Here is a 15,629-nt window from a genome sequence, read left to right on the forward strand (position 1 = left end):
TCCTCCATTCGAAACAGGTAAGATAGTTGAGGCTTCCAGTCTGACCCAGGGTGAATCAGATTTCGTTTTACGATCATTCAGTTGCTCTTAGATGATGGTCTCTGTCTTATCCTTAGCTGAATTTTTCTAATGTGATTTTCAGACATTTCAGTCTTTAAAAATAATCCTTTAGTTTTCCGAGACTAAAGAAAACGCTTGAGCTTTGCATCGTTTGTAAATAAACTGCTATTTTCTTATGCCTATATAAATTCCATACTTCTCCACGCAAATGCAGATTGGAGAAAATGCGGCAAGCGATGGGTCAAGGCCCGGCAACAAAGAAAGAAATCTACATTAAGACCTCGACAGGAGAATTCCGCTTTGAGGGCATCAGTCAGACCTTCACCAAGAAACTGTACGAGTGGGAAGAAAGGAGGGGCATTCGCCCCGAGTCTTCCACCATCGCTCTGCTCGATCCGAATTACAAAGCTCCTGAAAAGGAGGTTCAGGAAAAGCCCAGAAGTCCCGAATTGATGCGTCTCGTCAGGTGAGATTTTGGACATCAGTCCTATTGATATAATTGAATATTATATATATATATATATATATATATATATATATATATATATATATATATATATATATATATATATATATATATATATATATATATATATATATATATATATATATATATATATATATATATATATATATAAAAATAAACACCAAACCATTCCTACAACTGGGGTATTCCAAATGTGAAAATCAATATCACATGCAGTATATCATTTGAATTTAGAATCGAGGATGAGCTCCCTGTGCAGTATACATACACAATGGAATTATGAGCAGTGCGTCGAACCCCTTTACACAAATCATTAATTACTCCATCCAACACTTGCTAGGTATTCTTCTCCACGCACCGCCAAGCACTTCTGAATTATGCACTCTTTTCCACCACCCTATCGTGGCCCAGTCTTCTTACAGGATCAACTGTCTCAAAATACTCTCCTCTATCCTCTCACCTGCGCAAACATTTTTACCGTTTCATCTAGGTTTTACACATTTCTCACCTTATCAGGAACCCATCATAGGCCACATATACTAAACGAACCATTTATCACAACTGCTTCAACATTTTATTCCCATCTTGGCTTCCACAGATAATTAATTGTCTTTTTCTAATCTTTTCCACTCAGCCCATTACCATTCTTGTTTCACATAATATTATGCTGTAACTCACCTAATCTCTGATCCAGCCGCCACCTGTTACATTTACTCCAAATACTTACATGAATCAACCGCTTCCACTCTTCCGTCAACCAAATAAACATTGATCGCATTATCTTCGTTTCTGTTTACTTTGATTTGCTTCCACCTTTCTCCTCTTGCAAATACTTTCAAAATCGTTTTTGTTGCCTGCAGTTTCTCATTTTCATATCCTATAATTTTACATCTATATCTACTGTACTCTTCTTTCTCTGACTTTTCGCATTACTCCATTCATCTGAATATCCAGCAACCACAGAAACACGACCCCCTTTATCCTAGACTTTACATCAAACTAATCACTACCGCCTCCTTATTCTTACACAAAACTTCTAATCAACGTCAGTATCTTGTCTTTTATTACGTGCATTTGCGAACACGCACAACTTGCCTCTGTCGATTCAGTCATTTAACTTTTCCAGCTCGACGTATGCCCATTCACCTTTTCCTTGAAGCATCTCCCGCAACGGTTTCATTACCGCGATTTGTTTTGATTTCATGGTAAAATACATTTTTTATAATATATATATATATATATATATATATATATATATATATATATATATATATATATATATATATATATAATATATATATATATATATATAAATATATATATATATTTATATTATGTATATATATACACATATAAATGGCTTTTGCCTATAACACTCATGCATTCTTTAAAGTTCTAATAATTGTTTTGCATTTATTTAATCAAATCAGTAACGACCATACAAAATTCTAATATAATTTGAAGTTTCAGGGAATAAAAATTCAAAATCAGACAAGTATGGTATTTAAAACGATTTTCAGACCTACTGTATATGGCTGATTTTGTACAAACTTGTTTTATTTCACAATATCTCTCTTGATTGGCATATCCTGCCAAATAGTTTATCGAAAATAGCCTCAGCGTTTAGTAGTCGAAGTAGTCAATGATAGAAGCTTAGCTTATACACACACACAGATATTAAGGCACAAAATCGTTTTATATGAAATTCACTATACCTTGGGAATAACATATATATACTGTATATACAGGTATATCTATGAGTTTTTTTGGTATCGTCTATCTCATGAGCAATTCTCGCTTAATCCTTATGCATTTGTGCCATCCATTATTTTAATGCAACAATATTCAATATCCAAAACTTCTTCTTATCTTCAAGACCGAAGTTTTGAAGGAAAAGACAAATATTGCTGTTACACTGCTCCAATTATATTCTCGTGTGTCTTCAGTTTTCAAGATAAGAAGAAATTTAGGGTATTGGAATGTTATCTTCACGTGTATTACCATTCAATGAATTTATATTATATTTACATAAATATATATATATATATATATATATATATATATATATATATATATATATATATATATATATACTGTATATATATATATATATATATATATATATATATATATATATAATATACTGTATATATAATATATATACATATATATAAATGCATATAAATATTATGTATAATATGTATACTGTGTATATATGTAAATTAAGTAAAACCCAAAAAGCATGAAAAGTGAATTTATTTAGCTATCGGAGGAATCACCTCCCTGCCCCTTCAGAATTTTGTATTCTGAGGAGGAAGGAAGATTGTCCCTTCCAATGATAAATAGATTTCATTTCCATGTTTTGTGTATTGTACTTAATCTTGAAATCTCTGAAAATGTCTCTATTATACTGTGGTGAATATTCATATATATATATATATATATATATATATATATATATATATATATATATATATATATATATATATATATATATATATATATATACATATATATGAACATATGTACATATATATATAATGTATACTTATATAAGTGTGTATATATATAGGCTACATATATATATATATATATATATATATATATATATATATATATATATATATATATATATATATATATATATATGTAGAATCTACTGGAATCACTGGTCACTTTTTACCAGATGCCTATGGAATTGTAATAGCCACAATGCCCTCTTAACTTTCTCGAATTTTCACGCTTTTTTGGATACGCTTGTCACTACAAAGCCTTAAGATCCAAGTACAAGAAATATGAAGAAATTCTGATGTGCGGTAGCGGGAAACCAACCCGGGTCCGCTAATCAGAAGGAGATACCATTGTCTACCTTACCACGAATGGCACCTCGTTCTGATTAGAATTTCTTCATATTTCTTGCACTTGGATCTTAAAACTTTGTAGTGACTAGCGTATCCAAAAAAATAGAGAGAGAGAGAGAGAGAGAGAGAGAGAGAGAGAGAGAGAGAGATGGATACATACATCTTTTTTGTGTGGGTGGGTGTGCACTTGTTTGTGTGTATGTGCTTGCATTTATGACACCAAATCTTATCTATCTATATATCTATACACACACCCATATATATATATATATATATATATATATATATATATATATATATATATATGTATGTGTGTGTGTGTGTGTGTGTGTGTGTGTGTGTATACTTTGAATTATTCAGAAACAATTTGGAGTTATATCTTTTGTAACCATTGATGCAACAATGCTAATTGGGGATACATGGAATTATTGTCGAATTAAGTATGGTATTTGCTATGTTAATGTAACCGCAGGTTGTTTCGCAGGTCAAAGTCAGAATCATCTGTGGCTCCGGATTTGGTAGTGGCTTCGGGAAACTCACATCCTTCTAGTCTGTCGCTAAACGAAATGGATCAAGAGGATAGTGGTGGGTTACAAGGTAGGACAAACAACAAACAGTTTTTCTTTATGAAATGAATGGTGGGACTTCTTGAAGTGAGGACTAAAGCTATCATAAGAGGTTAGAATTTTCTACTTCAATAAAATATTTACTAAATAAGAATTCCTCGCCCGAATTTGTTGTAACATGTGAACGTGCACTCATGAATTTCTTTTATTCTCATATAACTGGATAAATAAAATAACAATTTCTTAGTCACTGCAGAAGATCTTTATCCCTGTTGCGACTTTGTTTATAACTAGGCACCCATCATTGCCTTGTTTACAGCAAACTTTTGAGGCATATAGAGGTTAACCCAACTAATCACATGGAAATTATAATTTCCTTGATTAAAAAGTCATTTCACAGGGTTTCAGTCATTTCTTAATATGACAAAGGAATGTATTCCAATGAAAGTAATAACAAAGCACTGCAGACTATACGTAATCTATACTTCATCACTGTACCTCATCGCACAGAGACAAGTTAACTTGTACTTAATTTCGCGTTTTGCTTTGGTGAATATAAATTTAGTTAAAACTTGTAAATTTTCAAGTTTAATGATGAGCAAAAATTACAAATCACAATTATAAATGACAAGTATGAAAGACGATGAAGATTCCAACCTATTCTCAAGGGCAGAGGGAGAAACAAATATGACAAGTCAAGTGGGTGTTCAACGCAGATTTTTGCAAAAAAAAAAAAAAAGCAGGGGAATCGTATTTATAAGTGACATATTCTTTTCATAAATGACGAGTTACAACAGGCTTAAATGAGTGAAACATTCTTGAATACAAAAAGCAATGAAGCATCTTTATGATAAGATTATAAAATCATACAACTTAACAATAAGGTTAGGAGTATTTAAAACCAAATTCCCACAATAATAAAATTAGACTTCTGATCTGTATGTAGAAGCACCAAGGGACAAAGGTGAAGAGAGGAAAATCTTATGAACAAAATTTCCTTGAATCTTCTCCAAGCGAACCAGTATCGACTTCCAACTGGGTCCCATCTAGTGGCTGCCATGTGGAGTGGTTATCTCTCAGCTTTTTCAGGAAAGAGGCAGCCGAGAGGCAGAGTGAACTTCTCAGGCTAGTGAGTGAACTCGTAGGCCCAGAAAATCACCAAGAAAGGATGGCATGTCATGGGTCCCCAACCCAGTTGGTCCTTTTGCCAAGTGCATCTTACATCTTTGATGAGTGAAAAAGTTTTCTATGGATCTCGAGAATGGAAAGAGATGGATTTTTAATTTCTATGGAATAGTTCTCAAAAAATTCCATACCTTTAAACTTCTATATAGATGCTAATTGCTTTACTGTCCAGCCCTTCTTGAAAAGTTCAGCAAGGTTGCTCGAGTGAGCGAGAGGCTGACAAGGATCAGTGATTTTCACATGAACGTGCTCATCCAAAGTAATCTATGATGGCATGGTGACATCATAACATGATTAACATCCGCAGGGCCATCATAAGAATACCTTGGTCAGTTCTTTCAACATAGAGAGGGTAGCAAATTTCTGCTTCGACCACTGTTTTGGTGAGTGATAGGAGTGTTGTTGTCCAAGAGAGCTTCTTGTAATGGGAAACATTTTGCAGAAACATAGGAATAAAAAAAAACACTAATCCAGGGGACAGATGCCTAAAGCGTCATCATACTGGGAAATTAGGAACTTGAGCCCTTTGTTGACATTCAGTAAGAATCTGTTAATTTGACTAAGGGCAAGGGCATAGTCTGAGACATCAACTGATGATGGCATATGGAGAGCAACAAATATTTTCAGACAAGAATAAATTTCTTACCAACGTATTCCATGCCAAGAACAACTTGTAAAGACTGCAAAAATCAATGTCACGTGGATATTAATCCATGTTTGGCATCAAACTCTCATCAGTAAGACATTTGGTCAAAGATTATGGCAATGGAGGTGTTATGCTACAAAGTAAAATTGTCCAACTTCTCAAGCCAGCAACAAACCAGCACGGAACATTATACTAAAGCCATCAAGAGTATCAGACTATGTGTAGAATTATACAACAAGATTCCCTCATTTCTCATTTCCATTGCAAGGTTATACAATCCAGGAGCAAGAAGAGATGTTTCTAAAACTCAATGACCAAGGAACTGGTCAACAGGCCTCTACTTCCAGCATGCACCACATCCAAAGATTGCCAGAAAAAGTAACCAACTTGTTCTACACTTGCTTACTTAGGCATAGCCCCAACTTTGTAACAAATGCAAGGGTACCAACTTGCTCCACACTTGCTTACCTAGGCATATTCCCAACTTTGTAACAAATGTGGGAGTACAAAACTGTGCACTGAAAACCGCTCCTGGAACATGCTTATGCCTAAGTACTTTTTCCTGTTATGCAACAGCAAGGCTTTAGTAAGCAAAGCAAAAAGACGAAGGGCCCGCCTTTTCATCCCATTGCTGTAAATGGTTTGTGTCATAGGCCCTGTTTAGTCTGTTGAGGCATTGCTTGTCTGAAGGCATGTAAATCAAAGACTCACTTCTATAATGTGGTCCATGTTTACCTCATGTGTGACATAAGTATGTAATATTCTGTTTTGCTCCACCCTAACAAAAACATCAAGGAGGACTGTGTATTGTTCCTTGAGAATTTCACAATTTCAGTCTTAATTAACATCAGTTCACTGTGAGATAATCACAGATATTCAGTCATCTCATTCTTGCATATAAACTTTTCAAACTTTAACGTGAGCCATAGAATTATTATTTGACATTAGTTTTAGTTTATGGATCATTTTTTAGTAAGGCTACAGTCACCAAAACAACTAGAAAGTCAAAATGTAAACTGGGTTAGGAGCAGTATATTGTACAAAACTATAACAAGAAGTCACTGTTGATATTTCCAAGGGGATATGTGAGAGTCGTACAACTAGGTGCTGTTGACGTCTGTACTAAGAGCACCAGGCTTTGTGCACTCTGAAAACCTATCTACTCTCTAGCTGATGTGAATCAGTTTAAGCATACCATAACAACCAGATGCTAGACTGAAATACAGAAGCTGCTGAAGAAGCAACACTTTTCTTGTAGAAAACCTGGAAGTTTGAGCTCAATCTGTCAGTCCTGTTGCAAAAGAAAGACCTTTTTGGGTGTGGTCTTAGAGTAGTTATCGAAAGTATTATCGGTCCATAGGCTTGAGAAGGTTGGGTGGAGGGGTGGCCCACAAAGACCTCATATTTCCCAATGACCGTTCATCTATCCATAAAGAGGCTGTTATTAAGATTGTTCTGTACAGACTCATCGAAATTATATTTTTAATGCTGCATCTTTCATGAACTCTCTGTGCAAAGCAACCTCTTCTGACACCTACCCAGGGAGGTTACCATTAGGGTCCTTACTTGCCAAAACCTCTCCTAATCGACTTGTCCAGCATTGTCTAGGTCTTTCTCTTCCCCTTCCTTCTATAGGTAAAATACTTAATTATACAACTGAAACTGTTCTCCAGTGTCTAAGCCTTTCAGTTATTCACACCACATACATTACGCAAAAGGTTCATTTCATCTTATTGAACATGTTTTCTTCCATTCACAGTCAACCTCCAGACTTCTCATCCATGAAAAAGTGTTGGTTCAACAATCCCTTCATATATTCCACTGATGGCCTCTGTAGAAACTCCAAACCACTTCCAAAGATTTAGCAAAAGACCTGCTACCTTTCCTACTATGCCTATTCTGTGACTCACCTCTCCTCTCAGCCTTCCACCTTTCATTATGTTTAATCCCAAATGTTCATATGAGTAAACATCTTTCATTTCTCCTGCATCCATATGTACATTAAGTCAATCTTGCTGATTTTCATGTGGTTTCAAGTGTGAATGTGATCAAGATTAATATCTAACACTTGATCACATTCACACTTTTTTCATACTCTTCCAGTAATCTCTGCAGTTCTTCGCCACTTTTTGCAATCAGTACGGTATCATCTGTAACCATGACCTATTTCACTCTGTACCTATATCAACAGTGGCGTAACTAGCGTTAGTGGCGCTAAAAGTACTAAAGTGGTGAAAATTAAACGCACATTTTAAACCTTAACATCTCAATCATTTATTTTATTTCATAAAACTAAAACAAAAACAACACAGCAGATTTACAACGGAACCCCACGAGCTTTGTTAGAAACGAATTCGCTCATAACAACGTCAAAGCCCAACCGATTAGTAATTTCATGCTCTGTTAACAATATCGCCAGGTTTGGCAATCTGAGCTGATCTTAGATAGTTTTTTATTATTTTTAACTTGGAGAAGATTCTCTCACAACTGACAACACTTCTTCCGACGGTTAAGAACAATCTGAACACGATAACAATGTTTGGAACACAGATATCAAGGGTGCGTGTTGAATGTTGAATGTTCCGATCAGACGAAATATGTTAGAAAATCTAAAATTATGCCAGACCAGACCTGCTCAAAAGATGACGGAGTGCCGCCCCCTCCCCGACAGTGCCGCCCGTGGAGGACCGCCCCCACTTAGTTACGCCACTGTAATAATGTCTAGTCACCTTTTCTTGGCTTCTGGCGTTATTTCATCTCTAATGTTATTGAACATCCATAGAGGTATGATGGACCCTTTCCTCAAGACCAGTTTTTTTTTATCAAGCTAGTCGCTGTGCCATCTTCAGATTCTAAGACACTTCGCTTCTACAAACAAATTAATTACTCTCAACAATTTACCAGTTATTACATAAATTCTCTAATCACTCCATATTGCCTCTCTATCAGTTCTTTCATTAGCATTTTTAATAAACATAATATAATAATGATATAGAATCAGGAATTTTCTGATAAAATTTAAACCATGAAAATAGACCTAAAACTCTCTCAGGAAAGAGAACATTTTCAACAAAGAAGAATTACAAATTTTGTTTTCAGACCAGAAACCGTTAATCAAGAATATTTGCATGAAAATGGAAACAAAAAAATCTGTAGAAAAATCTCTGAAAATTTAACTGTAGTCAAAGATTTTAATTTCTATATAAAAGAGTCAAAATGAAGTTGATTTTTATTTTATTAGGAGATCTTTCGAGAAAAGAACAGTTTAACACATTCTGTAAGGCAGACCCATGACGAAGGTTAGGAAATTTCGCATAAAAATCAAGTTCACTAAAGAATAATAAGAAATTTGAAAGGAAAAAATAAAGCACAAAATAAGTTTGAAGAGACATCTTTTTTGAGAAACGAGACCAGAAAAGAACATTCGAAGATATTTTACTATCATAAGTCACAAAAGAAGATTTGCACATTTGTGTAGAAGTGTTAACTGAACAATATTTGAGATTTCAAAGAAAAACCCTACAGTCCAACTTAAAAGAAGGTGGGGGAATGTCTTAAAAGCCCAAGAGAAATTTTTAGAGCTTTTTATAAAATTAGCATTGCAACTGACAACGTTTAGGCCGTTTGAGGTTACTAACCTTCCAGTCTTTTCAAACTTAGGCCTTTAGAACTTTTCAAAGTCTGGGTTGAGACAGAGCCTCTTCACCTCGTCCGGTTTCTGCTCTCTGGCTTTCAGTCTCTCCTTCGTTATATTAGATCCATAATATTCAATTGTAGTTTGTCATGCTTTGTTATTAGTTTTATTTTCTTTTTGTTACCAAATATGAATATTTATTTCTTATTCTTTGTTTGTTTTATTTTTTCTCCATAATTGGCACTCAGATTGAGAGTACAGGGAATAAGAGCAAGAGGAGACTTAAAAATTTTCTAGTCTGAAAATTTTCCAAAAAAAAAAAGCTGCGAAAAGAAAATATGGCATTTGGAAAACACGAGAAGAAAGGAAAGTTCTTAGAAAGATGAGGCCATAAAAAATCGGAAAGTTTTAAAAGGAAAGTTCCAGTAATGAAGATTCAGGGGATTTTGTTTTCAGAAACTGAGACCATGAAGGAAAATTTTGAATTGCTTAACAAACCGAGACCATGAAAGACAATTCGTAAGACTCTTAAACAATGGAGGCCAAAAAAAGAAGAGTAGGGAATTCAGTAGGGAAATAAGACAACAAAGGTGATTAAGAAATTTCCTAGGAGGAAAAATTACCTGTATATGATAGTTTGTAACTGTTTTTCAGAAAATGAGACAATAACAGAGATTTGGAATTTTCTTCGAAAAATAGGTAGCAAAAGAAGATTTTCAGATATTTAGGAAAATAAGACTGAGAAGGATTCGACAGATTATTAGAAAAAATTAACCATAAAAGAAGACTGGCACAGTTTAGAAAAGTGAGATCCCAAAGTAAGACTCTGCTATTGCTTAGAAAAATACGACATCCCAAGAAATTTTGAGGCTTATAGAAAATGAGACCTTAAGGAAAAGACTCTGGAGTTACAAAAAAAAAATGAGACTGCAAGAGAACGCTTTGAAGTGTCTTAGAAAAAGACCTGAAAGAAAATTAAACTTTTTGGAAAAAATGACACACCAACAAGAAGACTACGAAGGTCCTTTGAAAATTGAACCTCATAAGAAGACTGAAGTTTTAAAAAATGGGTCCCCGAAAGAAAAAAGAAGAGCCGGAAAATGAGACCCTCAAAAGAAAACTGAAGTTTATTGGAAGAAGGCGACCCCAAAAGAGCACTCAGAGGATATTTAGAAAAGACACCTCACAAGACGACTAGAAAGTTTCTTAGGAAAAAAGCGGCCCCATGTGAAGACAAAGAGTTTCAGAGAAACAGTAGACTACAAAATATCCGTAAAGTTCAGTTTCAGCTAAAAAGTTGGTATAATATCAGAATGAAGCACAGTGCAAAGGGGGTGGTATGTATAAAGTCAGAGCCTATATAATTTTTCAAGATGACAGGTTAGGTTTTGGAGAAATAAGTACGATAAAACCAGCAAAAATTATTTTTGGATGTGGCGAGATGAAATTTGGTAATTAGAGCATTAAAGAAAGAGTAGCAGTTAACACGAAATTAACGCTGTAAAAAAAGAGAGAGAGAGAAATGGCGGGCGGGGATGTTCTTTCAAAGAGCTAACAGTTACTCCGATATTAATCGTCAGTGGGTGTTTCCACGAAGATATTGTTCACATTTTAAGTCATGCTGACAGGAAAATTTGTAAGCCTAATTTAATAATCCAGTTTTGCCAAAACTATCATAAAATTAAGTATCTTTTTTTTAATATCTTTTATCATTATACTCAAATAATTCCCATGCACTATAAAATTAAGGTCGATAACTTTTCTCAAATACTGGCATGAAAATATTGAAATATCCTACATTAACAATACACTGTACCATATTTTTCCAGTAATGTTTATGATGAATTTTTTATGTAACGCTTTATAAAGCTTATGATGGTATTTTTTATACTCTCCTGACAATACTAAATCATTCTAATTTTTAGCTGAAAATAAGGCTGCAAGTGAACCCACCTTAGGTGGAGAAGAATGTACTACTCCGAAGGTAGCCGTTTTGGTTCAGCTGGAAGAAGTCGTGGATGATGGGGGTCACGCCTCTGCCCACCACCCTGCGACCCCTTACGCTCCGGCTGAAATTACCAGGAACATTGATTCTTCTGGAAGGTTTGCTTCTTCATTCATCGACTGTCTCTTCATTTGTCCCTTTTGATTATTCATCATGATACGGTAGATTCTCTACTTTCATTCGGTTGGAAACTAAATTGATAGGTAGACCAAAATATGCTATTTAATTGACTTAATCATACTGTGGCACACGTAAGTGTCTTCTCACTAAGGCTATATTATAACTATGCTTGTGAAAATGATAATGCTTTTGTTTCAAGGAGGACTTTCATATCAATCCCAAATTGTAGAGTCATGGCGGGGAGGGAAAAATGCCGTAACTATGAACAGCAGTAAACTTGATACCAATTTCTTGCAATTTGCCATGACATTAGGTATGGGCATACAGTTTCCAAAACCAACTGCGAGCAAATTGCAAATCGACCTTTGGTGACCTTCTTGCTAAAAATCCAGTGTGACCAATATTGAATGCAGTGGATGTAATATCTCAGCTTGTCTTTGAACTAGATTGTTGTATGATATGTGAATTTCCGTAGGTTTGTTGCAAGGAATCCATTTTAAGGGAAAAATTTTATGACAATTTGCAAGGTAGAAGGTCATCTTGTAGGTAATTTTACTTGGAAATAAACAAAACTTGGTAACTAATTAACAGAGTACTGAAACCATGATTGACATTTATTCCAAATAGCATGTGACATGAGTATAAAAATTTTGAATGCAGATACATCAAAATATATAGCCTAATGGTCTTGAACGTCGACTGGAAGTCGTTGAAGAGTACTGTCAGGTGTTCGAGTCACTTAGGTACCACTCCATTTATCACTTATAATTCCCTTTCGTTGATATTTCCGAAGCAGAGCAAACTGGATATCAAACGACATTTGTAACAACTTGTATATTTGTGATGTGATAATAATTCATATATTAATGCTTATATATATATATATAAAATGTCATATATATATGATAATAATATATATATGTGTGTGTGTGTGTGTGTATATTTTTTCCAGTCATCATATATATATATATATATATATATATATATATATATATATATATATATATATATATATATATATATATATATATATATATATGTGTGTGTGTGTGTGTGTGTGTGTGTGTAAGTTCTTTTTCCAGTCTTCAGAGAGGGATAAAAATTCATTTTGAATACTGCTACATTTATTCATTCATATAGCAACAGCTGTTTCAACCAGTCCATCTATAGGGCTACTATAGATTCAGTATGGAACTGCACGCTTATATATGGCAGGGTAGAACCCAGAATTATTGAGAAACAAGAATTGAAAATTAGAATTTAAAAATTTAGCACGAAATTCTTAGTTCAGGAAAATTATTAAAAAATTTCTCAGGACAGGATGCCTCTCCTTGAATACCCAGGCTCCAGGGAGACCTCCAAAACCCTCTGCCACCTGCACCAAAGAGAACTCTAACCTAAGATTACACATTGAAAAGAATTGCCACAACTTAAAAATTACTGAAATTTACAGAAAATCAGCATTACTGTCTACAACAGCACTTTAACTTGAACAAATGGAGTGTTCACAATAATTTAAATTTTACAATTGCTAACCTCTGATGAAGTGTTGATTCATCAAAGTTTTCTGCATCCATCATAGGGTATTCATCCTTTCTTATTATTGTTCTTGATTCCACTTCAGCTTGTTGCATAATTGAAGGACTTATATTACAAATAAGTTTCTGCATCCTCCTGGAGTACAAACAAGACAGTTCCTGTTTCATATATTTATCATCATACCAGTCCAAATTAACCCTAGTGGCTAAAAACTTTGACCGTAGATCCATCTCGAAGCAAATGGCTTTTGGGGTGAATGGCTGAATTACACAAAATCAATATACCTGGCCTGCTCGCCAGCTTTACTGCTAATCAGCTGAGAGTTTTTAAATTCCACTCCATTCTAAATATTGATACTAAAAGAATCTTCCACTGTTTTTGGTACAGGGCTGTTCCTTTAAGCAGAATGCCCAGAAGGGTCAGGAGAATAGTAGCTGGTTCACCTGAGCAGTTTAATTTTAAAGACTCACCAAATAACCTTTTATTGCAGACTCAACTTCATACTGTTGAAGATAAGCAGTCTCTGCCAAAGCAACAGCAACTGCCATTGTGTGGAAGGTATAAACCTCTGGACCTTCCTGGGATGCAGACCTGTCAGTCTTGTTTCTTTAATATGACCTCCATATGTGTGTGAGGTGAACTTTCAAGCCTAGCCTGTTAGCTAGACATGATGATCATAAAGCCCTCTCAAAACAGAATCATAGTTTATGAGGAGAATGGCTGAACTGAACAAAATTAATTCTGTAGACTGAACATCTACCGAAAGATCAAACAACTGATAAGACTTTGTTGTATTTTGTGGCATGAAATTGATTGCACGAACAGCATTCTTCAGCTTTACAGGGCATGATAGGTGATAATGGATATCAGAAGCCTCTATGTTCTCAGCGCTGACTACATTACAGCATTCAGCCATTCATGAACCACTAAATTTTTAGATTATACAGTCCATCTCAAGATTTTTTGCCAAAGATTGCACTCCTTGCAAAATACAATGGTTCCTTTCTATCTACTTCATATGTCTCACAGGACACACGCTGCAGGTTTTTGTACGAAGACTTGAATTAAAACTTAATCTTGTTTTTTGTTTGGGGGGGATGGTTTTTCTATTGATTCTTCACTTTCAAGTTTCCTTTTTTGAGCTTTTGCAGTTTTCTTTTAATCATGTTTGAGCGCAAGAGAATTCAACAGCCACCTATGTTACTTTGCCTTGTTTGCAGAAGTTTGGTGGCAATTTCTAAGCCATCATTTAAACACTTCAATTTTATTTTCAAAGGTAAAGTAATATCATTTTCAACAACAGAGTTTATATCATTCGCAAGAGTTTTCTATGGTTTGTGATGCCATTCCTTGTTTTCTGGACTTCTCAAGCTTTTGTTAGATCGTTCTTATCCTAACCACAAACAAAGCTGCCCAATCAGTGACTTTTCTTGTAACGGATTGATTCTCAGATCTTATGATGTATTAATAGTTACTTATCCAGCATACTTGAAACTGCAAAAATAATTTTATATCAAAACTGAAGCTTCTAAGTGAGTTACTTTCCCTTTAAACTTGCCAGAAATGACAGCTGACATCCAAATTATGCCTCAAATTTGGATTTTTATATGTTAAAACATGGAAACGGTGTATTTCACATTCAAATAGTGTTAATTAGAAGTGAGATATGAACTTGATTGCTTATATCGACCGTACTAATTGTAGCACACACTCAGGTTACCAAAGGTCAACCCAATTTGTTTGGCATCAAGTGCACAGTTCTTGTAAAGTCCCTCCTACTCTCAAATGTGTGAGGTGGTATGTTAACTAACTTGAAGATTCGTGTTTAAAATGTTCCCATAATAAAATGAATACATCATTTAGCAGTTTGGAGTAGCTTTGAAGAAAGTTTTTACAAAATTAAATGTTAATTTTAACAGATTCAAACTTCTTAATATAATATTTTAGCCTATCTACTTTTGATTTAATAATGGACATTTTGTCTCTAAAGATAAGTAATATCAAGCAGATATTTTGATGAAAATTGTTATGATAAATTCTGTCTACCCATCAGTCTATAGCTATAACAGCTAAAATACAAAGCCTTGATTATAGAACGCTCTTGCTCTTTCGAGCCCACAGGTCCACGTGCAAAATGATAGAATGAAAATGGCAAAATCCCTCGAATTTATTTTCCTCTTGCCTCTTTGTTGTTCTATAATATTTTTACGGATAGAATTCGTATTTACTTCTAGGATTTGAATTAAGAACCTTCCTTAACCTAAGATTATTTTTTCTTTATTATTAGTGAAGAGGACGTCACCAGGAGAAAACGTGCAGATGACGACGAAGATTTTGTGTCCCACTTGAGACATGTCGATAGCAATTCCAGAACACCAGGGTCATACAGAACACTCCTTCAGGAAAATATGAGTCTGTTAGATAAGCTTCGACAGAAGGAAAACCTTTGTCGTGCCCTTGAACACCAAATGGGGGACATTGATTGTAAGATGGATAATGTGGCTGATCAACATCTCAAGACTCTTG

The 15,629-nt window shown here is 34.6% G+C and overlaps 1 protein-coding gene across 1 annotated transcript in view; it reads left to right on the top strand.

Moving 5' to 3' along the window:
• LOC136835115 (uncharacterized) overlaps positions 1–15,629 on the top strand; it is a 183,532-nt gene that overhangs the window by 111,610 nt on the left and 56,293 nt on the right. The window contains 4 exon segments of the mRNA XM_067098281.1: positions 275–526; positions 3,893–4,005; positions 11,365–11,542; positions 15,391–15,629. Of these exon segments, the coding sequence (XP_066954382.1) occupies positions 275–526; positions 3,893–4,005; positions 11,365–11,542; positions 15,391–15,629 (782 nt within the window).

Source organism: Macrobrachium rosenbergii, chromosome 55, assembly GCF_040412425.1.
Source record: "Macrobrachium rosenbergii isolate ZJJX-2024 chromosome 55, ASM4041242v1, whole genome shotgun sequence".
NCBI lineage: Eukaryota > Metazoa > Arthropoda > Malacostraca > Decapoda > Palaemonidae > Macrobrachium > Macrobrachium rosenbergii.